The sequence below is a fragment of the Lonchura striata genome, chromosome 18, assembly GCF_046129695.1.
Source record: "Lonchura striata isolate bLonStr1 chromosome 18, bLonStr1.mat, whole genome shotgun sequence".
Lineage (NCBI taxonomy): Eukaryota > Metazoa > Chordata > Aves > Passeriformes > Estrildidae > Lonchura > Lonchura striata.
In genome coordinates, this window is record NC_134620.1 from 15,297,752 (window position 1) to 15,325,175 (window position 27,424).

General features: G+C 43.5%; 2 protein-coding genes and 1 long non-coding RNA gene across 6 annotated transcripts in view; 2 read left to right on the forward strand and 1 right to left on the reverse strand.

Annotated features, from left to right (window-relative positions):
- SFSWAP (splicing factor SWAP) overlaps positions 1-2,841 on the forward strand; it is a 37,344-nt gene extending 34,503 nt beyond the window's left edge. For all 4 annotated transcript variants that reach the window (XM_077787285.1, XM_021543955.3, XM_031506257.2 and 1 more), the window contains 2 exons: positions 449-521; positions 2,419-2,841. In XM_077787285.1, coding sequence (XP_077643411.1) covers positions 449-521; positions 2,419-2,484 — 139 coding nt within the window. In that variant the 3' untranslated portion in view covers positions 2,485-2,841. The remainder of the gene's footprint in view (positions 1-448; positions 522-2,418) is intronic.
- An 11,068-nt stretch (positions 2,842-13,909) lies between these two features.
- LOC116184184 (uncharacterized) lies at positions 13,910-22,466 on the reverse strand. Its single transcript, XR_004148933.2, has 3 exons — positions 22,293-22,466; positions 17,856-17,965; positions 13,910-14,186 (listed from the first exon to the last, which is right to left on the reverse strand). It is a non-coding gene; the product is annotated as an uncharacterized LOC116184184 (long non-coding RNA).
- An 83-nt stretch (positions 22,467-22,549) lies between these two features.
- Positions 22,550-27,424, forward strand: part of MMP17 (matrix metallopeptidase 17) — a 48,319-nt gene continuing 43,444 nt past the window's right edge. The window contains exon 1 of the mRNA XM_021543954.2: positions 22,550-23,079. Within this exon, the coding sequence (XP_021399629.1) occupies positions 22,951-23,079 (129 nt within the window). The 5' untranslated portion in view covers positions 22,550-22,950. The remainder of the gene's footprint in view (positions 23,080-27,424) is intronic.

Here is a 27,424-nt window from a genome sequence, read left to right on the forward strand (position 1 = left end):
TCGGATTTTTTCCCCCAACAAGTGTCTCTCCTCATTTCCTTGCCGTTGGAATCAGCAGCAATCTCGGGACCCACAAAGCACTCTGCAAAGCCCAGCCGGGTACAGCAGAGGGTGCTTCCACTTGCCCTACTCGCCCCGCAGGAGAGCTAGCCGGGGCTGAGGACAGCGGTCTGGGGCGGGGACGCGGCAATACCATATGTCAAGATTCATGATTAAATTATTTCTAGAATGTTTCTCGAACAGGCCTGTTAAAAATTCTCAGACTACTGCTCAGATTTGTCTGAGCAGTTGCACAAGTGATTTTTCCGACTCTGACTTACATCCTCTAGTTGACTGAGAGAACTGTTGACTAACAGAGGAGAGACATGTACAATAAAATCCAAATCAAGATGGTGAGTGAAATGCATTTTCAAAACTTTTACTCTAAATTTCTGATTTTATTTTTTAGGGGAGTTTCTCAGGAAAAAGACGGTCAAATCTCTTCAGCGATTGTGTCGTCAGTGCAGAGTAAAATCACTCAGGTACAAACAGGCAAATTCAGAATATGTTGCCTAATTAAATATGTCCAACATACTGTTTTCTTCTCTTATCACCTTGGGCAATTCTGAACTTTACTTATGATGTAGAGACACGTTGTCTTTCTTAATCTGTTCACTTACGGGAACTACAATTTTGTTGCTTCTCTAGGTGCTGTCCTGTAAATTTTAATCAAGCCTCTAAAGACCAACCTAAATTCATTAGGCTGCAGTTGTATCCACTGTAAAGATGTTAAAGTCCACGTTTTGCTGCAATAGTTCCTTTATCAACAGCCCATCTTACCATGTAGAGCTCTTAACAAGTTTCATTGAAGAAACATTTTTTTTCAGTTGGATAAGCCAACTTTAAAGGAAAAATTGTCTTAATTATGCTTTGAAAAAATTACAGTAGAAAATAAGAGCTGCTTTTTATATTCTGATGGTTTTTCAGTGGATGAGTTATTCTTTCAGGAAATAACTATTGTTCAAAAATTTGGAAATAGTGATAGTTGGAAATTAATGCTATTGGTCTAGTACCTTATGTTCAAAATTTAATCCATTTCTTATGACAAACCCTAAACAAGATTATTCAGGAAAAATAGCAAGTACAGGCAGTAGAGAAAGAAAAAGGAGTGTTAATCCCACAGCACTTCTTAGGCTACCAAACAAATGCATGGGAATTCCTGGTATGAGAAATGAGATACAAACTACAGCATGATCTTCAAAGAGAGTAAATATCCCACACTTCAAACATACATACCCTTCAAAGGTCATTGATTCATGCATTTTTGGGTTAACTGTTGCATATGGCATAGCGTTTCCTAGTTTAATATAGACTGCTTGTTTGAAGTGCAGTTGTAAGAGAAGGAATGATTACTATATTGAAATACAGTTCTTGGTTGCTATTTGCAAAAAGTCAAAAGTAGGAATGAAACTTAGATAAATCTGCAAGACATTTCCCAATACAGATGAGTTTAGCATCTCTCTATCATTAAAGGCTCCAAAAAATGGAATTCAGCTAATTATTAGATTGTTGTGCTGGCATTGTCCTGGCTGACCCTAACCAAATCAGTATTTTTTCTCATTCTGATCCTTCCATCTGTAAAGCATAAGGAATAATGATGCTAAATTCCCCTCTGGTGTGTTTTGAGAACTTTAGATGCAAAATGCTTTAAAAGCACTAAGGAATTTATTTATGTTGCATTTGTGAACAAATGTTTAAGTAACTGATTTGTTAGTGATACACACTTTTTTATTTTAACATCATTTTTGGCAACCCAATAATTCAATGCTGTTTACATGAAATTTCATTTATTTTTGTAAAGCTGTTCCAGTCGGATGCTCAGATAAGACTGAGAGTCTGTTTGGTTTCACAGTCACTCTGTCATATAAGAAAATGCCTCTGCTGTGTAAATTTTTGGTTCAGATTTACAAAGCAAGAAAAAAAACTTTCTGTTTTAGGGCAATTGTTACATTCTTTTCTTACTAGCTCTCTCTCCTTTTTCTCTTTCTTTTTTCTTTTTTCACATTTTAAACCTCCAGTGGTTAGTAATTGTGTTCATTACAGGGTTTCTTTGAAGATAGGGTCATAGTTTTTCCATTTCAATTGATGTGATTTCTGTGCTTTGTTGTATAGAAACTGCTTGAAATATTTATGCAGAGCACTTTGTTGCATTTTGGCAAAACCAGAATTCTGTTGCTGTCATAGGATCTTTCTCCAAATCATTTCACTCATTTAGCCTAGGAGCTAAACATTTGATGGTATACATTTGATGGTCATGACTTCAAGAATCCCACGTCCTGGAATACACACTAACCCTTTCACATGGAATTTTGCAGTTATGTGATTTAGGTCTGTTCAAAGCTCAGGCATGTCTGGTCATTTTCCTCTTATTTTCTACAGGATCTTATGGCCAAAGTGAGAGCAATGCTTGCAGCTTCCAAAAACATCCAAACCAGTGCCTCCTGAGACCTGTTGGAACTGACCAGCAAGAAATTGTGTGAAAAGAACAATAGGAAAAGAACTGCCTCATCTCAATTGTACTGCTGAGCTTGGCTCACTTGGTTCACAACTCGCTTAATTTACCAGAACTCAACAAGCTAAAACCTATCTTTCTGTACAGAAGCATCTCCTTGAAATTTCATTAAATTTTTTCAGCCAGAATATCTTTGGAAAGTTTTTGGGTTTTGTAAATTGATTTTTTTGACTAATTCTTCAATTGAACATTTTATGATCAGCAGTCTGTATGTGTATATTTGTAAATACTATGTTTCTGTGAAAAGTATTACACAATAATAAAGAAGGAAACATCTTTCATTAGCTAAAGTTTTTGTGGAATCCTTAATTGTTTGCAGTTGGGTTTTGTTACAAATTAATTTGGTTTTGTTTATTATATTCTGCTTTTTAATTTGACAACAGTCTCGCCTGCTGACCACCTTAAGCTGAGAAATTCTGTTTATCTTTCTTCATGCACAGGATGATCTTAGAAAAATGCTTGTTTACTTGGATGTCAGTAGTAGACTAACAGTTGGTAATTTTTTTCAATAGAATGACACAGATAACCCCAGTGCAAAAATCTTCTTGTTCAAAGGAAGGGGAGGAGAAACAGTATTGATATAATTTAAACTTTCAGTAACATGATGGTCAATGGTCCCTGGCATGCCATTTTCTCCCTTGGAATGCAAGCACAGTATTTAAGCCATTGGAAACGGTAATTGATCAGGTTTCTTTTCAATTTTTGGTTAATAATTAGCAGAATTCATGCAAACAATATAAAATGCTGGGTCTGATGCAAAGAAATTCCATTGTGTACATAACCTGTGGTGAAACAGAGCCATCTAAATGGACATGTAGAATGATGTTCTCCACTACTTACATAATTATTTCAAAGTTACTTGCAACGTTTTGACTAGGACAAAAATAATTTTCAACCAGTACCAGAGAGGCACCATTTCCTCTGCGCCAGTTGGTGAAATGGTACTAGTAGAGAGAGATAAAAAAGGACATAAAGTAGATTTCAAGACAGCTCTTGTAGATTGTTGTGCAGCATTGGAATTTACAGGAGCTATATTTTTCTCCCCTAAATGAAGTTAAAAGGCCCACCATGGTTAAATAATTGGCAGCTTGGATGCAAGTTGTTTGCCAAATAATAGGAAAATATCCCAGCTCTTTGATAACATAGACTGGGCAGCTTGTTTGGCTACTGCTTTGCAGATTCATTCTCTTTGGGAAGGTTGTTGCTTAAATGACTTCTTAGAATATTTTCTCTTTCTATGACCAAGTCTTCTAGTCTTCTCTTTTTTCTTTTCGATAATCCCTTCTGAGAGATTGAGTGTTTAGCTCCAGAAGAATGTAGATTAAGCAGCATTTTATACAGTCTTTATTTTTTTCTGAGGTTTGTTTGCATTTAGCAGTCTCTCATGGGGAGTTGCATTCTCTAAACAGTAGTGTTTTCATTATGCTATTTTTTTCTAAAAAATAAAGAGCTTTTAAAAGTGCTTGAACTGCTTTACTAGAATAATTTCACATTTGGAAATCAATATAGCTTTTTTTGGTCTCTTCACAGGCACTGGCTGTATTGTAACTACTTGTAAATACAGCATGGAGCTTGTGATACAGTGAGTGCAATTTCAGGTGTCAGGAGAATGTGTGACCAATATCAGGAAACTGTCTTAAAAACTTCAAACTGGGACGTTTTCAAAAGTGTTTTCCAGGTATGAACTTGCAGCACAATCCCTAAGCATCTGGGACCACGGGTCTGTTTCTGGATCAAATGGCACCTAACAGCCCACCTCCCATCTACAAAACTGTATGTACTCAATTCCTTACCATGTTTCCATGCACCAACAGGCCTAAAAAGGCCCTGGATCACCTGGCTGTATTGCCAGAATCTTTTTTCTAGTGAGAAATATACAAGATTGCTGCAACAGGGAGTTAAAAAATCAGGAGCACCTTGGTTGGAGAAAAGCAAGGTCTGAGTAGCCATGAGGAGAGCACTGTGGCAGCTCTTGAGTTGTCAGTTATTAGTTTTGGTTTTACAAGTTTCTCAGGTGTGTGAAAACTGCATATTGTGAGATTGATTTTAATTCAATGAAATACAGTAATTCAGACAACTCTTGAGCTGTAGGTATTTTGAATTATTTCCTCTGCATGAGTGTAACAAACTAGGACTTGGTATGTTAATAGTGCAAACAACTTTGGAAGGGCCTCTGTCTGTAATGTGCTAGCCTGTCTTATCTCTTTCTCTTAAAAGAATCATAGTTTTGAAGATGAAAAAACCAAAACTTTTAGAAAATTGTCAGGCTATCTTAACAGAGCTTTATTCTCTATTGATGCAGAGTAGACTCTTAAAACAAAGAAATGCCACTGACAGACAGTAGGAGCTGTCCGAGATGTATCAGATTTTTTCCTCTGGAGATTCACATTCAACTAAGATATCAAAAAGTACTTGAAATCTTTTTAAATCACTCAAGCTATTTGCAAGCGTATTTGTAGATGTTAGACATTCTCAGAGAAGGATGGTAGCTTTATGTCGCAAAACTAATGGCACAAAGGCATCACTGCAGCAAAGGTTGTGTGTAGCCGTAGGTTCTTCAGCTTTCATTGTTAAATGGCAGTGAAATAGGTGAGGGTTAGGTGCTTGTATACATCTGTCCACCAATCCCTGTTACCAGTTTCCTTCTGAGCAGATTTCTCAGTACAGGCACAAATTATATTCTTTATTTTCAGTGGGGCAATAAATGATGACATTTAGAATAAATGTTGTCTTGGATTTAAGGCAATTACGTATCTTTTATGAAGACCTTTTATTAAGAAATCCTATTTAATTAAATTTCTACTTAATTAAATTGCATTTATTACCTATTCTTCTTCCACCCCTAGCCGGCAACTAATTTTATTAAGCAAAGAAATAAAAGACCTCTTGATTGAGGTTAGTAAACTGCTAAAGCATCTTCTTTGCTAGTTTTCCTTTTGCCATTATGATCTGAAAGCATAAAGCACAACATTGCACTAATTGTTAATTTACAAGATGAAAATTACTTGGCTATAACATGAAAACTTTTTCAAATTCTATAAATGCAAATCTTAAAAATTCAGTTTTATTTATTTTTCCATTTGTGATTTAAATGCAGTTATGTTCTGAATATCTTATTTTGCTTTTAGACAGATCCTTTTAGCACTGAAGTGTAGTTCAGTGAAGTATTTATTACATGTAAAAGGAAAGGCTTTATTTTGGAGCATTTGGTTGGAAACGAAAATCTGCCTGCATGCTGATAAGCTTTTGGTCTTTCTGATAGCAGCTGGAGTGGTATTGCTGTTGTTAATCTGTTTGAACCATCGAAGGATTCCTGATAAATCTTGATGCAAAACATGTCTTTGCTTTTGCCTTAGTTTTCCCTGCTCTGGATTACAGAGGAGGTATATTCACTCTACTGCGTTTTGTGAAATCTTAAAGTAAGCTGTGAGCATTTATAACAAATCTATTTTTACCTTTCAGGGTACTTGAAACTTCCCTGGTATTAACTTAATATCTTTAATTTGGATGAAGATGCTAATCTCTTGGCAACAATTAATTCTGAACACACAGCATGACAAACATTATAAAAAGCTCTGCCAGACCATTTTAAAAGTGATGGTAATAATGTGCTGTCTCTGGCTTGCTGCCATTCTTTCCTCAGGAGACGTGCTAGGACTTTTCTCTGATAAGGACAAAATGGCTTCAGATGCAATGGTTGCCTGCTGACAAACTCATTTTTCTCTTTACTCTGAGTGTTAAACTGATGATCTCTTTATAGGAAGTAAGATGAGTTCTCGTTGATACTTGACAGTGTTACAGCTGCCTGCTTGGGTAAAAGCAATCCCAATATGCAGGGCTGGAGGAGGGCAGGTGCTGATCTCCCCAGATAGAACAGAGTGGCAGATATGATGCCTCACTGCAGGGAAACTGGTGTTATCTGGGGAATCTCAGGTTTTTCTTTTCCTGTTTCCTGTAAAATAATCCTAAGGTGTTTGTCCGGTTCCATGTGTGCTTATATTTTTTTCTATTAAAATGTAGAAGGATTTGGGGTTTCTCATTAAAATGCAATCCAAAGATGAGTATCTGCAACATTATTTATTAGAATATGGCACCTGGGGTGATTGTGGCATTTTCAGTTAAATTACTGCTCTGACTTGTTATAACGGCTTTACTCCTCCAAAAATGCTAAAGCTTGAAGAAAACCTACCCTTAACTGATCAAGAAATAGGTCAGAGGGTTTGCTATAACAAGAAAGGAAACAAAATCTGTAACCATAGCTCTTCCTTTCTGAAATTCTAATTCATTTTCTAAGGTAAAATGGAAAGGAAAAATTTATATTGTAAGGGATGAAAATATGACCATTTTTCCACCTTGGGTCAAGTAAGTGAGAGGTGATATTTCAGCCTTAAGCTGCAGAGGAAATCAAAAGTACACTTTCTGCTGGTCTTTGATCTTTTTAGCTTATGCACGATGAAGATTACAAATCACCAAGTGCAATGATTAAAAGATTTTTATCAAAATCATAAGGTGTTGCTTTAAGTAAAGCAAATGGTGGGCTGGGTGAAGCCTGTGTTACAATAGTATCATTGCAGTCCTTTTTCAGTAAGATGTCTGTGCTTCAAGAGAAATTAAAGAGCTTTATGACCTTGATCTCACCTGGAAACTTCACAGTGGATACTCAACACGGAGTGAAACGACAGCTACTCCAGAGATACTGTTGCAGCTGTAAACCTCTTCCCTTGGATTCTTAAGGTAAAATGTGTGGGATTCAAATGTAATGATGTAATAATGGCAGGCAGAGGAATTAAAAGTCCCTTAGATACCCCAGTGCATTGCTTTATATTCCCAGAACAAAACACTAATGTATTTGCATAATATAAAGCCACCAGTTTACTCAGTGTAATCATGAGTTGTGATAGCTTGTGAGTTAGTAAGTTAATAGTTTTCTTGGAATTGCCATCGCAAGCAATAGATGATCTTGTGGGATTCCCTTCTCTGGCTGGATTCACACTGGCCCTGAGAGCTGGGCTGCTGTTTATCAGCAGGAAGATATTTCCAGCTCATCTGTGTTCTCGCTGTCAGGGCCCTGGATGCAGGAATAGCCCTTAATAGTCCTGAGCAGACACTGTGAGACCTTCACCCACTGATGCCAGGGTGCCGTTCCCAGGCTCACAGGGCTGTGCTCAGGCTGGAGAGGTCCCTGCCTTGCTGCCTGCGTTGCAGTGTTGAGCTCCCAGCTCCCTCCTCCAGGAACCTCATGCTCCATGAGCCTTGTTGCTCGAGTCCAATTCACTGGCTGCTGTCATTGTTCAGAGGGTCTGTTTGCCTCCACTTGCATATCCTCAGTGAAGCTGTCCCCATGTCTTTGGACTAGCTTTGCAGGGATATGTTAAGTCCCAGGCTGAATGCTCTGTGCGTTACCACAACAGGCAGTAGAAATTCTTGGTCAAAACCAGTAAACTTAAGTAACTTTTATTGAACTCATTCCCCTTCATAAAAGTTATATTTAAAAATAATATCCAGTGTAACCTGGGAAATCTCTTAGCTGAACACTGGCAGTTTTGTGATCCAATTAAAACACTCCCTGAATCCACACATCCCATTGCAAAAAATTTCTTAAGCTTTAAATCTTTGTACATCATGTAACAATTCGTCTTCAGTTGCATCTTCTATTTCTATTTCTGAAATAGGTGTAAGCTTGCCTGATGTTTTTTAATCAGGAAGTGGTGTAAATTGACAGCCTTAAGCTGTTACTGCACATGGAAACACTGAGACGTGTATCAATTAATTCTGCAGAAGGAGCACCTTAAATTCCCACTGTTCATAACCTGCTGGAACCAATATTGGCTAATTACTTTAATGGTATCACACTTGGCAGAAATTAAGCACATCTTTCATACTTTCCTAAAGCTATTTCTGTTTTAAAGCATTGCAGACTAGACAAATTGGACAAAGAGTGGTATTATGTGTTGAATTTAAGACAATACAGTAAAAATGAGTGAGCTATGCTGGCAAATCTGATGGAGGTTGTCCAGTGTTTCTTCACTGGCAAAAAGTCACTCACTGACAACCTAATGGTTTTGATGGTACCATGAAAATTTTTTTAGCTTGGGCACTATAAGGGGTGCTGAATAGCTGTTGTTCCCATACTGTTGACAGTGAAAACTTGCTGGATTTTAAGGCCAGTGCAACTTTGCCAACAAATGAAAGCTTATATCTTCAGAGGTAGAACCAATTCTGTGTTTTCTTCCCAGAATAATGACTGCTTTACATGGAGCTGTGGATAACAGGCAGTATGCAATCAGACTTTCTTTACAGAAATGATGGAACTATTGGCCTTCAGAGTCATTGCACTTGCTTCCTCTTTCTGACAATCCTCCCAGCCTAAGGCAGAAGTTCTGGTTTAGGAAAGCTAGGAATATGCTTTCTGTAACATCTGAGTTACGTAGATCCTTTTTTGGCAAGGGCAAATAATTTTGAATGCTGTTTAGTAGGCAGGGGGTTGATTTAATTGTCTGTGTCTCTATCTGAAGCAAGAAGCAGCTTAGCCTTGCTATGGGTAAGTGGTGCCATCTCACAGAGAGACAGAAATAGAAACAGCTATTGAGGATGTGCATGGGTGAGAGATCTTTGCTCTCTAGACTGGCTGCTCACCAGGAGACAGGGCAATATTTAGATTCTCCAGCTGCACAGTTTCAACTTGCTCTCTTAACTGCATCCAGTGTGCTGAAATATCACTGAAATTTAGGCTTTCTGTCTTGCTAACCTGAGTATTCCCTTGTGATAGTACACATGAGCACTAATGTGGTGGTTTATTGTGGCTTATTCAAGCCACAAGCAAACACAATGTATGAACTATTTTATAAAGCAAGAATATTCTTTGCCTTTATGCATTAAGAATATGTATACAGTAAATATTGCTATTTATCCATAAATAAGATTTATGTTGTGGAAAATTTCCTTCCAAAGTGGCCTGCCTGCACGGGTCCTGTTTGCCAGTATTCTGTAGCTGTGCCTCAAGGCTGCTGTTTTTCATGCTTGAAGTTGTCCCTTCCCATTTCACTTTGCTGAATATTGTCAAAAACATCTTGCCAAGTCTGGAAAAAGCAACAAGTTTGGGTAGCCCCCAATTGATTTGATGCTCAGGAAAATACATTCTTGGTCCTTTAACACACTGATCTCCATATAGTCTCTGATTTGTTGTTCTGTTTGTGAGTGGAGCTCTGCTGGATGAAAGCAGCAAGTCCCCAGAAGCCTCTAAGTACTTTTTTACTTGTGGTTATGTGCATTCTGCTTGGCTGCTGACACTTATGGCTGGTCCAGCTTGTTGCATTTAAAGTAGTACCCTATCCTGGATTTCTAATGAGTACCTCAAAGCTCAGTTCTAACTCTGAACCTGACAGTTCTTTCAAAATGCAGTTCTTCAAGGTCTTTCATCATCTGAACACTAGAACTTTCAAGACCTAAGTTTTATAGCTTTTAGCCCTTTGCTAGTAATGAGTTTTACACCTTAATAAATGCTTCAGCAAAGCAGGTTCTATCTGCAGTTTCTGTAAAGTCACTGAAGAGTCTCTGATTTCATTCAGGCATTGTCAGCAGCACAAAAGCATCTTCTCAACATTCTTCTCTAAATGACCTGTTACCTAAGAAATAGCTTCGCATTACTTGTTCTTACATAGTTACTTTTCTATCCAATCCTCCCACAACCAAAATATAACCTGAACTCTATCAGCACACAGTTCTGCTGTTCTCAAATGCTGCTGGTCAGAGTGATTTGCAAGTGCTTTTAGAAATCTGTGTTATGGCTTAAATTTTTAATGTATATTTATTACAATTTTTATCTGGGCACAGTTTAGCCTAGCATTGTAAATGTTATTAGCTGCTGGATTTAATTGTCAGGATTTGTATAAAAATGTTGCTGTGTCACTAATTAAACCCTGTCCAAGTGCACAGCATCAAGCTTTGGGCACTTCTGCTGATTGCACTGAGCTTTCTACCTGTTCATTTATTTGGATAAATATTATCCAGAGGTTTTGATAGTTAGCAACTGTTCACAAAATGTCCTTGTCATCTGTCACTATACTCTCAGATAGCATGTTTTATGGCCAGGAGTTTGAAGTGTTATTCCTTATAACAGCATATTAACATGACAAGGAGGGCAACTGAAAGAGGGAAAAATGAAGCTGAAGATTTTAGAACTGTAGAAGTAAAGCAGAATCATAGCATAGACAGAGCACTGGTCTAGCTCTGGGTGGAAGCATGTTCAGAGCTCAGCTCTCCAGCTGTGTCCTTATGTGATGTATGGATCACTTTGGTTCTGTGTAAGAAAAATCAAGGTAGTTTCACTTCTTTGCTTTGTTCAGTGGTGTAGAGCCAAGGGCTTAAGGGCAGTGTGTTTTTTCTGAAACCATTGAGCATAGCTCAGAGGTGACAAGAAAAGCTTAAACTGAGACCAAGAGAGATAGTAGTGTGATGCTGGGGTGTAATGTATGGTTTCAGATTGCTACTCTTAAATCTGAGGGCATAGATTTGTTTTACTGTGCAATGAGGTTAAAAACTGGAGACTGCACCAGAATGGAGGTACAATTCCTACACTGGAGGTTTCTGCACCCCTGTTGTGTGATTACAACATTGTGTATACACAGCGGTTGATAAGAAATGCACTTCATTTAGTGCAGATGGAGACTGAGGTTTTCCAGTGCCAGAGATTCTGCATAAGACTTCTCTAACCTTTTCTAGAGCTTAGCTTACCCAATTTTCAGCTGTATCCTACCACTAAAATTGCCTTTGGACTTACTTTTAAATAGATTAAATGCTTGGCTTTTGGAATCTGAACAGTAAACGCACATAATATGGCACAGCAGTTTTCTTTGGTTCTGTATCTTAAATACCTTCACATATATAAGGAGATAAGTTTATATTTTAATTAACAAAACAAGCTCAGTGATGATGGATGAAGGAACTTTTCCTGTCTGATTCCTTCTGATCTGTGTGTGCCTTTTCTTCTTCCCAACATCACAAGTGCTGAGGGCTTCCTTGACTGATGGGTTCATTCAGGACATCTCAGAGATAGGTAGGGAAGATAACTATTGGTTTAAGAGATTATGGTGGTTGATGTGAACCAAAAAGATGAATGCATAGCTAAAAATGACATCTCAGATCTTGAAACATGGAGTTTTCAGGGCTGTAAATAATCTCTATTAAATACCAAAAAAAAAAAAAAAGTGAAAGCGGAGCCTTAGAAATTATTCTTTCTTCAGCAGCAATCAGTCCTGCTGGGATATTTTTATAATCCTACCTCTTGATCTTTTGAAGAGCTGTTGTGTTTGAAATAATTATTTCAAAGAAAGATGGAAGAAAAAGCAAGATTGTCTTTGCGCAAGAGTTCTTTTCGTCACCTAAATATATTCATTGTAGAAACGTCTCCTTCAAAAGAGGTAAAGATCATTCCCAGCATCCCAGGTTGCTATTTTTCTACTCCATCTGCCAGAAGTTTTGCAGCTGGCACAATTCATTAATTCTGTTCAACTTGTGTTCTCTCAAACCAGCAATGAATTTGATAATCAGCAGGCTGGGCTTTAAACATGGTTTTCTTTTTATTCTGAGCTACTCACTGAGGAACACAACAGCTTTTTCCAGGGTTTTCTCTGAAGAGACACAGCTGCATATGGATGGTGCGATGGAATCTCCATCTCCTTGGTAGTAAACTGGTTAGTGCTTGAAGCTTGTTGGAATATGGCTCAGCATTTAACCGTTATGAACATCAGCACAATATCTCTGCTTGTACCCCAAACTGCTTGTCCCCCAAGCTTTTCCACCAGGAAAGTCAGCATGAGCAACAGTGGTGTGTTTTTGCAGACTCTTGAGTCATAAGAAGCCTGTTAACATCCAGAAAGCTGATACTGGGAGGTAGTGGCCCTAAGTGGTGGTAGGAGGAGGTGGTGCTGTGCTTGACACACCTTTTGAGCAATGAATTCGAGTGTCCCAGCTCTGTTCTTGGCTACTCAGTTTGAATTCTGTTGATCAAGTAGCACTACAGAACCTTCTTGAAGGGAAAACCCTACACTTGCCAAGATAGCCCAAAGCAGACAGGGAAAGAGATCAAAAAAGAAGGAAGAATTTGTAACAGAGAACACAGACACTGATGCAGCGATGGGGTAAAGTTACAGGGACAGTGGGATCAGGAACGGGGAAACTTGAGAAATACAAGGAGAAAAAAAGCATTGCTAGGGAAAAGCCTGTATAAATTTTCATGAATGCAAGCGTGGATAAATATAAACAGGAAAATAAAGACAGTCATGACTATCCCCATTGCACTTTCTGCCATTGTTACAACCTTCAAAAGCTTACTGCCTACCTGTTCTTACTCTTATGAAAGTTAACTGTTTGCTGACAAAGCTCTTTATATACATAATTCATGTAAGTCCAGGAGTCTTGCTTATTTTACTCTTGCAAATCTTACTGGAATGCTCCAGGGACATCCATTTATTAGGTCCAAAGCAGAGCTTTGTTTTTCCCTCTCCTCCTTGATGAAAACCTGTCAGTAGGTGCCAGTGTTCAGAATCTGATGTTCTCAGGACCCCATTGTTCTGTCACATTCCTGACAGCTTTCAGTGAGTGGAAAACAGCTGCCACCTTCATCTCCACACATGTGTGATATTAACAGTAGATGTGGTGACCCTCATCTCTTCTTTCAATGTGTCTTTCTATAATTTAAGCAATATACACATTTTTTTCTGGGAAAGATAACAGATGAGTGACTCAGTGGAGAAATTCACTAGCTCCCCTGTACAAATACTTCTATAGGTGCTGGTAAATACACATAGGTTGATTAACTGAAAGCAGTGTGCCAGGACAAGAGCCTGATTCAGTGGTTTAAACATTCTCCAAATGCTTCTATCTGAGCAAAGCCAAAGACAAAACCAGTGCTCCTCTCAGTGCTTGATGTGACCTGGCACACCTGGCACACTCTTGGTTGCCGGAGGCCACCTGAGCAGTTCAGATGCCTTTTTATCACACTTTCTTTTGTTGTAAAGGAGATGACATCTGACTCTTTCTCAGTAATAAAATCCCCTCCAGAGCTCCAGGGATTCACTGAAATTGCTGGCAGGTTTTCGTGAGATGGAAATGGTTGGAGAGTGGTAGCTAGTGGTAGCTGGCCTACCCACACAACATTTGTGTTGAGGCCCAGAGAGAGACACTGACGGAGGGCAGGAAGGGAGCAAAGCTCACAGCTCTTTTTCTGCAGGTATTTTGCAGCAGGAACAGTTGGGTTTCTTTCTGTGTTATAAGATTTTGGGTGTGTAGGAGAGAAATCAAGGGATGGTGATGCTCATAGGTAACTGCTGCTCGTGCCAGCAGTCAGAGCGGAGCTAAGGGACTTGGTGTGGCAAGGGGCAAGGAGACTGAGTGGGTGTGCAGTCTAGTCCAGTGTGTGAGGGCAGGGAGGGGAACTGTGGTGGTGCCTAATGGATTGTCGCTCAGAAACACAACATTTGCCTCTGGGAATGACACTTCCATGGCTGAGCCGGTGCCACAAGCCGGGGTGCTTGAAGTGAATTAGGCTGTATAATTTCAGGTTGCCTGCGAGTCAAAGAAAGTTTTTGGAAATTCATTCTTTTTGGATTGCTTCAGAGACAGAAAAGGAGATTTCCTGCAAGATGGAAAAAGAAAAACCAATACTTTCTATCTTGCTTGTAAAAAGTGCCCCAAGATTTTTATGAATTCTTTGTTACAGATTGCCAACAAAGTTAATTGAAAGACTGGACAAAAACCCATAATTTTTTCTTTATCTGAATTCTTGCCTGTGCTTTGCCTAAGAGCACTCAGTGTCTGTGCTATTGAATGTGTCCATGTGCAAAATGAAAATGGATTGCTGTTGGAAAGTTAAAGAAAAAAATCAACAAAAACTAACCTTGAATTGCTCAAAATAATTCTTGCATGTTATCTTGTTGGCTTAAGGCTAACAGTACCTCAGATGTACAAAACCAACAATGCACCCCTTCTTTCTCTGATAAATCAGAGAAGTGAAGCTTTTGTTGTGCCCTCAGCCCCGGCTGGCACGAACATGCCCAATGTTCTGTGCTTTCCCGTTGCTAATTGAGGTGGCCTCTTCCTGCTGGGGATCTGTTCCGCACCAGCAACAGGAGAGCCTTTGATGCTAGTTTGTGCCTGCATCTCCTCACAGCAGAGATGTACATTGATGAAACGCCTCTGCTGGGAAACCACTGGCTTTTCTTTTGGTCTGGCTCTCGCAGTGCTGGAAGGAGCAATGATCCATGTTGAGAACAAACAGGAGGGAAGAGCTTCCAACAATGCTTCACTGCATGGGAATGACAATGGCACCGCAGCTATTATCATTCACTGAGGGCACAGAGGCTGGCTCTGAGGGGGGGATACTGCTGAGGTGAAATCTGCTCCATTATATTCAATAAGAGATGTGCAAAGCATAAACAAGTCGGTATCTTTGGCATGATCAGCAAAACAGCACTGGATTAATTCCTGTGTAATGCTTTGCTTTATTTACAGCAGTTCGGGATGTGTGCTCATGTAACAGATGTCCCCACGTTTAACAGGTGTCCCCACCTGCAGCATGGCCAGTGGCCCTGACTTGCTCACACTGCGGCAAGAGAATCGCAGGTTCGGCAGTAAATCAGTATCATTCCTCAGGCTCCTCTCTTGGCTCACCTCAAGGTTTGTGCAATTGATGTCATCCTTTGTCAAACAGCTTCCACACTGATAAACCAGAGCAAAAATAACTCCTCTCTCCTGCCTGCTACCTGATTAAGGTTTTTAAGGTCAGGATTCTTTCTGAGTAGCTGTCCTGTAACTGCTGTGGTACAGTCTGGTCTCAGTCAAGCTTTTTCAGGGCTGTTTTTGTACCAATGAGTACAATCCAGGTTGCTTTGGGGCTGTATGCTACCATTACATCCCTGTCACACTCCTGAATGGCAGCCAAGATTCCCTGCCTGGTAAAGAAAATATATAGCAGCAAGTTTTATGACTTACTGAGGCTACAGATAGAATGCAAGGTGGCACGTTTTTCTTAAGGTATATTCATTTTCATCAGAGTGAACGGCATTTTGAAGTAAAACTGTTGTCAATTTTCCTTATGTGCTGGAAAGCACAGAGAATTAGAGGATATTTGCATTGGAAGGGACCCATCAGGATCATTGAGTCCTACTCCTGGGCTTACTCAAAAATGCCACCATGTGCCTGAGAGCATTGTCCAAATGCTTCTTAAACTCAGGCTTGGTGCTTTGACCACTTAGCTGGGGAACCTGTTCCAGAGGTTTTACCTCCCAGAGAGGCTGTGTTTTGTAGCATGAGGGGACTCTCTCATCTGCTGCTGTGTCACTGCTGGGCCTGACAGCTCACTGACTCAGACCTGAGTTCAGTAGCCAGACCCTGTTAATGTGCTCAGCACACCCCAAGCTACTCCTGCTCCCCCCAGGGAGCAATGCTGCTGGAAGGGCCTGGATGGAAGCCTGGAACCCCCATGAGAAAACACATTTGGAGAGAGGGGCAGAAGAGAAGGAGGACACATGGAAGGTGGAGGGCTCAATATCACAGTCTAGCAGCCACAGGATTAATGTTCAGCTGCCTTTTGTCTTGCATGAAATACCCAAGAGATGTGAATTAAGGGAAGTGAACTGTGTCTGTGGGTTAGTGGTATTTGCACAGTGAAATCAGTTGTGTCAGTGGTTTTTGGGCATGACTGGAGCCATCAGCTGGATGCTGGGGAAAGGGAAGGGGAAGAAACATGGGTCTGATTATGCCCCTGGGGACACTGCCCTGAGCCCTGTGCTGATGTGCAGGGGACAGGGAGGCAGTGGGATGAGCACAGCCTGCCAGCACAGTGTCTTCAGATCATAGGAACACCAGTGTGCAAGGGCTGAATGCCTCATGGTAGAACAAGAACCAGCCTGGATCCTGCGCAGTCCGGAGAGAGCAGATACCACTGTCTTCTGTTATGGATCTTCTCCTTTACCTCTGCGCTCATGGTTCTGAGACAGATTGGCCTGGACTGGACACACCACATGAGCTGAAGTGCCTTGTTTGATATTAACACAGTTGGGTCTTGGAATAACTTCTGCCAGACATTTATCATCTGTGTGCTGATTGCTGTTATTCACCTCCCTTAGACCCAAGCAAGGAGCAAGAAGCCTGCAATCCTTTTCTCTTGGCACATTAGTGTAAAGCCTCATGAATCTCTATTAAATTTGAGAGAGAACATGAAGCTAGGTTGCAGCTGCCTTGTTGACTTGATATTTCCTCTCATTTCAGTGCCTTGCCATGAAGCTGAGAATTAAATGGCTAATAAGGCATCTGCTCCAAGCAGGAGTCTCGAGATTGTGACAAAAGATCTTACATCAAGGTTTGGGTTATTGGCTTTTCTTGCCATCACATATCACATTATTAAAAACATTAGGGATACTTGTTTAGGGGTAGTGACTGTCAAAGGCAGCTTAGCTGGCAGAGTAGGTAAGTAGGTGTTTCCTGGACTTAGCTGGATGCTGGAGCTGTGTCTGGGAGGTGGCTGGAGTTGTGGGGCTGGGCAGCATCCACGGGAAGAGGACTGTAGAGGCACAGGGGCCCAGCTGGTTGCTGCTCTCTGCATAACCTGTGACGGATAAGCTGAAGTCCTGGAAGAAATGGACTCTGAAACAAATACGACTGTGCTCTGTTTTGGGGTGGCAGATGGAAAATGCACTAAAACATCTCCCAGTCTCCATCTGGAAGAGCGGTGCCCAAAGAGAAAGGAACCCTCTCTGGGAGCAGGAGGCAGGGTCAGGGTCAGACTTACTGTCAGACAGGGAGTTGGCTGTGGGCCTGGGAAGTGGCAGCAGTCCTGTGGCATTCTGCATTCATCCCATAAGGACTCCTAGGTTGTGTACAGGCCTGAGTCTGTCTGCTTATGGGCAGGAGATAAGGCTGAGACTTGCTGGCAAAACAGAGCTGATGGGGTAGGAATTACAAAACCTCAGGGACTGCTCCAGTGATGGGCTTAAGAAAAATAAAACTTTTTTCTTACTAATGAAATACTGAATATTTTCATTAAAATATTAATTTTACATTTTTTTTTAATTTATGGAAATTTGTTGTAGGCCAGTAACACACATTTTTAAAGATGAGGTGTAGGCAGTGACACACTCAACTGCCATTTACAGGCCAAATGGACCTTGGCTCATGGCTGTCATAAATGAGGCTGCTTTGGCTCTCTGTGATGAAAAACCCATTAGCAATAGAGCGACAATCATCCCATATGTGAAGCACAGCTGGTTCCATTCTGCACTGTGAGTGGTTTTGTACAAAGACCTGCCTGCTGGGGACTTCCAAACTTCGATGTTCCTTGTCATGTTCCAACTCTCTTCCCAATTTCTCGGCTGTGGTACCCGGAGATGCAGAAATGTCCCTGCTGCTGCAGAGGCCCTGCAGACAGAGAATTTCACAGTCATTCTAGTCATTAAACCTTCATTAAAGTTCACCTTTACCATCTTCAGCCCCTACCTTTTTCAGTACTGTTATAATTAACTTTTAAATGAAGACTTATCTCTAATAAGCAACTGTGTTTGGCTGAATTGGAATCAAATAGAAGCATATGGATATTTATATTCTTTGCTTTCCCACCTCCTAAGGCTTAGCAGGCAGGCTCATTTCAAGTGTAATGTCACCAATTTCAGGGATTAATTAGACTCACATTTTGTGGCATAGTTAAAATATTATTGAAAAAAGAACAACAAAACAACCAAAAGACTTTCTGCTCTGCTCTAAACCTCTAGCATTGTATGAATGAGAGAGACACATTTGTACCAACAAAGACAATTATGACTGATGGATTGGTGTGATTTGGCACTTACTTGTTTTTTTTTTCTTCCCTGTAGATGAAGTTCACTGTTAAAATTGGGATTTTCTGTGTTAGAAATCATTCCAAGGCACCTGAAATTCATTAGCCCCTGCTTTTGAATTTTTCCACATGAACACCAATAGGAGGAGACTGGTGGTGACTGATTCTGGGGAGGACTTGCCTGCCTTCTGGGTCCTGCAGAAGGGTTCAATGCCTTCTACTCTGTAAGTTCCTACTCCTTCTCCCCCCCTGGCAGTTACCACAGGCTGAAGTAAGTGTTGTCCAGCCTTGGGTGAATTATACAGATACCTTTCACCCCTATAAAATGCTCGGGATGGAAAAAACAGTGTGCTTGTCCTCTCTCAGCTACTCAAACACTCCTGCCTCTGTTTGCTGAATGCTCCAACACTTCCTCTGGATTTTTCTTCCCCGTCTTCTTGGAAAAGGGAGATCCTTGTTTCCAGGATGTAGGACATTGTAGGATCATTTCCAGCACATTTCAGAGTATGGGCTTCAGGTGAATTTGTTTCAAGCACCTTGGCATCAGTACCAGGCTGAGAACTTCTACATGTAGGGCTGGTCCACCCTTCATTTGAGACAGTCTTGCCATAACCTGACCCTCAAATGCTGCTTATGTAAATCCTCCTTTGCATAGCTAATGGCTGTTTATTGATGCTAACCTGGCCAAAATAAGTCATTGCTTATTAAAACTGCATTGCCTTCCTCTGGCCTTGAATTTATCCTTAAGTCTAACGTAAAAAGATGCTAAGAGTCCCTGAGTGACTGTTGCCCTCACTGAAAGTGGCTACAAAGAGTTTTCCCAGTGACCTGACAGTACTGTGCAAACTGCTTTTGCTGGGTTTCTACTCTGAATCTCCAGTTTTACCCATGTGAACATGTTTCTCAGGCTGCTGTTAACTCCACCAGACCAGTGGCTGTCCATGTGTTCTTAGTTAAGAACAGTTCTGGGATATGGAGGCAAGTAGCACATGTCTAAGACACGTACTCACTTCACTTCCATTTTAAACATCTAATTCTACCTTCAGCGAGGTTGGTCTTCACCCGTTTCCCTTTGCTCCCATCAAGTTACTGCTAAACACCTTCCACGTCTTGTCCCTTCTGGTTTTAACATGCTCAGATTAACAATGACTATGTTCAGTGGGTAGGAAAGAATATATATATTCCACTTGACTTTGCTAGTGCTCTTCAGGTCAATAGGAAGAAATTTTTCTGGTGATAAAGGTTAAGGGCATTTAAAAATAAAGCTGTGACAGCGTGTGCTGCTAGCACATGAAACTGAAAGGAGGAGTTCATTTGGGGAATGTTGCCTCCCTCCTGAAATACTTCACTATCTGTTTCTAGTCGCAGCAGGTACATTTGGCCCCAGGAAGCCTCAGAGAGCAGGGTGATGTTGATGGCCGAGATGAAGAGCAATGGAGAGGCTCTAAAGATCAGGAGAACTCGGTTTCAGCTCTGTTACGCAACCCTGGGCTGGTACCTCAGTTTGAAGGAGTCTTGTGTTCTGCAGGCAATGGCCCGAGGAAGGGAACATCTGGCTCAGAGGTACACAGAGACTTCCAGAGCTGACCCTGCTGTGTGGCAGCCAAGACAAGTCTGGTAATGCAAAGGCTACAGGACACCTGTGGTGGGGGAAAGAGCTGAGCTGCTTTACACTGGTAAAGATATAGCTGCTTCTTCTAAATCTGCCATATCTTCTTCTAAAACTGCCACAAAGATAGGTGGCAGATGATCTCCTCACAGAGTTTGGGATCCTTCCCTTGCTGCTTCTTGTAGACATTTCTCTTTCCTCTTCCCCTCCCCATATTTTTCTGGAATAGGATGCTAAATTAGGGAGAAGAAAATCATGATGTGGCTGGACCAGGGGCAGTGACATGCAGAGAAAGCTCCCACAAAGGACTGAAACCAGTGCAATGCTGCCTGCTGGCCTTGTGGGAACATCCTGACAGCATCAGGTGAGGGGAGAGAATGGAGTGGGGTGTGAGATCCATGTCTGGCATGGTCAAGAGCCAGATGTGGGACTGACTTGAACTGGGATAAATTGTTCTGTGACTGTCTGGGGGGTGGTAAAATCAGGAGCCCTCTGCTCCACTGCATCCCTGGGATCTGTTCTCAGGAGCTTTGGGGTGTGGCAGTAGAAGTCCTGGAGTCATCACACAATTAAATGAGACTTGTACCTTAAGCACCTGAAAGTCTCATCAAACAGAACCTGCTCATGTAGGATTTGTAATTTATGTTGAAGTCTCTAAATGTAGACCTTAAACTTTTGGGGATCAGCCTGATGTGCCCACTCTAAGGATATCTAAATGACATGTCACATACCAGCTTTACTCACTGCATTACAATAGCATTCAACAGGATTTAAATTAGCTTCAGCACTCTAATCGTGTTGCTACTATAACAGCAGCAAGATAACTCCCAGGCGTTGGTTATGTAGCCTCTGAGGGAAAAAGATTTCAGATGTGTTCAGCAGAAATGCACCGTGTGAGCCATGGTTATAATTTCATTAACAGGATGCTGCTTGGCTTCTGCTGGGAGTTGGAGGAGATTAGCATTATAATGGGGATCAGGCACCTTTCCTTGTGTTCATACAGCTCTCCAGCCTGCAGGAGGATGAGCTGTCAGAAGACGATCCTCAGACCTTTAGCCTGGTATTTGACACAAGCTTGAAACTTCTTAGAACATGCTGAGCTCTGGGAAGGCAGTGCTCCTGGGCTGCCATATCCAGTCTTTTTTGAACACATCCAGGGATGGTGACTCCCCCACCTCCCCAAGTCAATATTTTATCACTCTTTCTGTGAAAAATTTCTTCCTAATATCCAACCTATATTTCCCCTGTCACAGCTTGAGACTGTGTCCTCTCATTCTGACATTTGTTTCTCTTCACAACCAGGGCAATATATAGATGAAATTATTTCTGTTGCACATCCTGGCCAGACTAAAGTAATGCCTTAATTCTCTAGCACTAAAGTCGCTATTGGAGAGTTTCTGTTTTTCCCACAGTTTTGGTGACATGGTGAGTGGGAGCTATCAACCCTGCCGTTTAGAAACCCTCTCTCTGCACCTGTGGAACCAGAGGCTGGGCTTTGCTGGTCTAAGAAGCTGAACTTTGTTTTAGTACGGAGCAAAGTTCTCGAGACAACAGCTCTTGAGCTCAGGCAGCTGTTGGTGAGGCTCTGAGCCCTTTAATTCAGATGTTTCCCCTCTGATTTCTCTGGTGCTGGAGCAGTAACTTCAGTCCCTCTCATGGGGACACAGGGTAGTGCAAGCACACCCACAGGTTTCCCTGCCAATTCTCTTCAACCAATTTCTTTTGGACAAAGATTTCTTCTTCCCTTACCCACTGTTTTTCTCCAGTCCTGTCTGATATTAAATGTCTCCAGGAGCAGCTATGCTTCGTGGCTGGATTAATCAATTTGTGCAGAAGATGTCATATCAATGACCATCACAATTTTGTCTGAGCAGCACCTAGAAGCAATTTTCATCTCTGTCCATTCTTCATTATCTTCACTTGTAATTTATCTTAAAACAGAAACTCCAATTTTATTTTAAAAACCCCCAAATTTAAAAATCATTTGCAAAGCTGTTGAATGCATTAACATGCCAGTAGGAACTGCGGAAGGCAGATGCTGAGTAGGAAGTACATGTTCATCCTGAACTAGCAGGAGCTGGAGCTGTCAGGGTGTCCCCTGCCATCTGGCCTGTCGGAGCATCTAGCAGATTCACAGCTCTCGAGGGGAGGACACGCTGTAGAGGCCATAGGATCCCATGATGCTATTTATGGGGACAAGTCAGACATTTGTCTCGCTGAGACAGGATGTCAGTGGGGGATGCTACAACCACGCGGCCTTTCCCATAGCCCCTTAAAAACTCGAAGATGAAGCTGGTACTTACAAAAGCGTTGATGTTTAGAAAAAAACCGTGTCGGAACCCTGATGGATTTCAGCTAGACACAGATACTAAAACGGGAGGGGACTGAGCCCGCTCCTGCCCGTCCGGCGCAGAGGGAGCGGGCGGGGACCGCTACCAGGGCTCGGCGCTGCGCCGCGGCCGCACCGCGCTTGCGAGCACACCCCAACCCGGCGCAGCTCTGACACCGCCCCCCTCGTTACCATCCCTCCCTCCTCCGCCTCCTCCGCCGACCGGCCGCGGAGGGGTGCACGGCAGCGGCGCCGGAGCCGCGGCGGCTCCCGGCGGCAGCAGCTGCAGCTACCGAGCTGCGCTCTGCTCCGTGCCAGCGCCCGCAGCAACTTTGCCGCTCCGAAGGCTGCGGAAGCGGGGCGATGTAGGCGCACCCGGCGGCAGAGCCTCCCCGGCAGCGCGGAGCAGAGCCCCCCCAGCCTCTCTTCCCGGTGGGGAGGAGCGGAGCCCCCCTCCTCCATCCTCGGCGGAGCAGCGCGGAACGGAGTGGAGCTCCCCGCTTCTCTTCCTCCTTCCCTGCCTCCTTCCCTCGCCGGCGGCGGCCGCAGCCCGGGGCGGGAGCGCGGATGCGGCGCGGAGCCCGGCGGAGCCCATCGCGGGGCCGAGGCTGGGCGCCGCGAAGAGCGGGGGGATGCTGAGCCCCGCCGCCCGGCACCGCGCCTGCCTCCGGGAGATGCTCCTCGTGCTCGCTCTGTGGCTGGCGTGGCAAGAAGTGCCCGCGGCGCCGACCCCCGCGGCGGACGACATCACCCTGGGAGTTGTGAGTTACCCGCAGCCTCCCGCTCCTCTCCGCTCCCCCTTCCCGCATCACCCGTCTCGCCGCGTACTCCCCCGCCTTCGGGCATCGCGGGCCCACGCGGCACTTGGCGAGCTTCGGCGGCGGGAAGCGCTCCCTGGCGCGCCCTTTGCTCCCACTACCCCCTTTGCCGCCAGTGCCCTCCGTCCTGCTCCCGGTGATCGGGCCCTTTTACACCCGGTGTCCCCTCCAGCATTATCTACGTGGTGCCGCTCGTTGCAGCTGGCGCTCCCCCGCGCAGACGGAAGAGTCTGTTCTTCCCCCCCGCACCCAGTGCACCCACCCCATACCCTCTGCGCCGAGCCCTCTGGAAGCCAGAGTCCCCCTCCCTAGCACCCAGTGCATGGTGCCTCTCCTGCACCCCAGCCTGGTGACCAAACCTTCCCCCAGGCGAGCGTCGTGGGGCGATGGCCTCACCAGCTTTCACACATGGATGGTGATTTCTCAGCCGCTGGGAAAGGGCTGGCCTGTCTCGAGGGCGCTGTGCCTGCCGAGGAGCCATACAAACTTCAGCAGCAAGCAGGGTAAAACGGCACGCTTAGAGTCAGAGCGATCTCCTAGGACTGAGACACGCCTCGGGGATGTGTGAAGGGCTGCTCTGTGCCGGCAGCAGGTGGAGGATTGGCTTAATTGCGGAGGTCTGTACAGCGTGGTCATCCTTGTGGTCCTGCTTCTCCTCTCACAGGTGCCTGCTTAGTCTGCAGGTACATAACAGGTTTCAGCAGGCATGGAGAGCTTAGGTCACGTCTCTGCCAGGTTACGGTGCCAGCAGGTCTATACAGCTTCACCCCTTTGAGAACAAAGAAATTAAAGATTTTCTCCTGAAGGAGAAGTTTCTTGTAGCTTATACCAGTTGTACCTCAGAGACACCCCGTGACTATATCAAACCTGGGTGTCAGAAAGCCAGCTGTGGCTGGGTGTGGGTGGGCAGTCTTGGGGCTGGAACTGTTTGGAGAAATTCCCTGAAATTTAGTGCATTTCGAAATGCTGCCAGTACACCTCTGTGAAGGCGGGAGGGAGGAAGGGTTTGCTGCACGGTAAGGTTATCTAATGAGCAGGTCTCGCTTAGAGCAGTGTACCAGGACGCTGCCTCCGCTGCCTGGGCTCCGGCTTCAAGTGTGTGCTTCGGTTCACAGGCTCTGGCTCAGACACCTGCCAGGGAAGACAAAGCCTATCGTTCCCCATCTGTTCCTAGAAGAATAGAAAATGTGGTGAATATAAAGTATACCTGCATCACTATGGTGCATTCACTTTCCTCTGTTACCAGATGTTAAAACTGGAATTAATATTTCATGCAAAGAGCACACAGATTGATGTATTCTGCCCCAGTCAATTTAACTCAAACTTTGTCTTTGACCTGCTTTTACCCTCGCTACCAAATAAGCTGCACTCAGCTTTTACAGGGTAAATTTTAATACTCAAGGGCTTATTAGTTACTGATGATAACTTTCAGGCATTAAGGTACTTTTTTAGTCCTGGAGTAGATTTGAGCACTCTCTCCAAACACTGCTGGAAGAGCTGGGACTGCCTGGCAAAGGAGAAGGTGCTGGGGATGGTGGTAATAGAGCAGAAGTGAACTGTGAGAGAAGGAGGTTACACATTAAACCAAGACTTATTTAGGCTGGGAATCCGACATTTAGGATGTATGATTGATGCCAGAGTGCTGTCTCCCTTCTGTTGATGTTCTTGCTGGGGCAAAGAATCTCCAGCTTGAGACAGCATTGGTGGGTTTCCAAAGGGGCTGAATGTCAATCAGGTTTATGCTTATGCCCTCTACTGAGCAGCAGGGAGCACAGAAGCCAGATATTTAAAGAGGTTTTGTTAGAATACTACCACTCTCAGGGAAATGAGAGCCTCAAGAATGATTTGGCATCCACTTTATGAAGCAACTATGAAATTAAAGATCTGTGAGGCATTTCAATCAAATATTTGAAATCTAGGAAACATGACACCATGCCAATAGAAGGCTCTGCTAACCTTGGAAAATTATATCCAGCACTGTTTACCCTGCAGTAAACAGAGCACAGTGTCAGCAGAACTTTTATATCCCAGATGCTCACCCCTTGTAACCTAGAGGTTTTCAGTGCTGAGCTGGACTATGCCTCTGAGTTCTGTCCTCTGCTCCACTCCTGCTTGGAGTTTGTTTTAAATGAAACAGTGGTGGTGGGCCAAATTAAAGTTCAGCAAAATGAAAGAGGGCTATAATTCAAAGGCAGTTCTTGTTAGCATGCTACCCAAAGCAATGTAACATGGAATGATTCTCCAGATTTCATTACTAGTGGAATATCCTGCCCAGTTTATGAATCTAGCTTGATTATCAATGTTTTTATTGTTCTCCATTAGCTGCCCTGACAAAGGGAACATAAAATAGCTGATGCAACAGAGCTTGACTTGAGTGATTCCACTGAATTTTAGGATGCCACTTTTGAGATTTATGACTTTGCATTTTGCACTACTGCCTTTACAGTAAACCTCCAACCCCTCCTCACCACACAGCATTCGCAAATTGCGTCTTGTTATGGCTGTTGAGCTCAGACATCTCAGGGGTGCAGGCAGCAAAAACTTCTATACGCTAGTAGTAACTTGGTAATGAGAGTTGTCATTTCACTGGGCTTTGTACCAGGTCTGGGGACAGTGCTTTTCAGAATAGCTGGCATGTGGAGCCTGAACACTGAAGGTGCTGACCTGGAGATCGGCTGGTTTGTAAGGGAGCTGGCTGTTCCTGCAGGCAGCTCCTGCCCACTGGGCTGCATTGCTGCTGTTCTGAGGACATGGCTATGCAGAGCAAAACCTGTGGCTTGGTGATGGACTGATGCCTGAGGCTGGGCTAGCTTGGCCCCAGGGAGATGTTTTGCCTTAGGGAGTTGCTTTGACTGGCACAGAGGTTGCCAGACAGGAATGGGGTGATGTGGGTAGCATCACTGAGATCATCCTGTGTGGACATGGGCTCTGGCATCAGTGGCTGAGGCATGCAGGCGTGCCAGGAAAGTTTTAGTTTGGTTACAAGAACATGGGCAAAAAAAAGACAACTGAGTGGCTTTTTCTTGCCTTTGTGCCCAGGGATGAGAGGGAAGGTCTATGTATGCCCCCAAGGCGTTTCTCCAGCTGGGGATTGCTGGGCATTCTTGGGGGCTTGCGTATGCACAGCCTCTTGCTCACAAAGCCCTGTCTGTGTTGTTCCTGGTGAAGTTGCTTCCAGGGTTTGGAGGCATTTGCATTCATCGGTGGAGACCAGGACCCGCGTTATCCCAAGTGGCTCTTTGTTTAGGGTAGGGCCCTCGCCTTTGGGGCCGCTTCTCATTTGAATGACAAGGATGCATTTGTGGGCAGAACGTGGTGGCACTGAGCCCTTCGAGGCTGTGCCCTCCTCCCCCCCACCTCCCCCTTCCTCCTGCTGCCTGTGGTGGGCCAGGGGAGAGACAGAGGTTCCTGTGTTCCCATGTCAGGGAGCAGTGGGACAATAGGAATAGCAGTTTCCTATGAGTGTGTGCCCTGCATCTCCCAAGTGCCAAATTTCAGAGTAGAAGCCAGCCCAAAACTCATCATTGCTGTTTCTGGAGTGCTTCCACAGCCCTGAGTAGGGTAGGGCCATCCTGCTACTCACGTGCTGCACCCTGGTCCAGCTGCCCTCATGCTCCAATCTGCCCAGAGTCAGCCAAGAGCTCCCCTAAACTCCTGCATTTAATTACCCAGTGGGACATGTCCCTGAGGCATGGCTTAGCTCCTTATTCAAGGCTTGGGGTAATCAGCCTCTCAAAGTAAAGTCCTTGTACAAATGTAGGCTGTTCCCTATATCAGGAGAAAATACTGTACTTCTTCTGTTTCTGCTAATGGGGAAATTAAAAATTTATAATTTCAGTTGGAGCTTCATTCAGCCTTCTAAAATGGTGAGTCTTTAAGGACAGAATACTTAATAGAGTCCCTAAACAGCCTTGGAGAAAGGAGCTTTGCTTGGCCCCTCTGCCATTAAAGCATTTCATGCCTTCCCATATGGAGCAGTGCCCATCCCAGGTCCATGAATTCCCTTCAAGAAAGCTAAGCTTCCATATTAAAAAAATAATAAAATAAAGTTGGTTGCATTTTAAAGTACCTCTTGAAAGTCAAACTACAATGCAAACTAAATTGACAAAAGGCTGTCTGGAAGCTTTCAAATAGCTAGGCTGCTGTGAAAGCATTTAATCTGGTATTAAAGGCCTAGTTGGTGTAAGCTGCTACTTCCCTTTCAGATTTGAGACCTCCATGTACAGTAATGCAATTTCCTCCTGGGCATGGCTGCTATTGTGGTCCCAGCCGTGGGAACTAGCCAGGG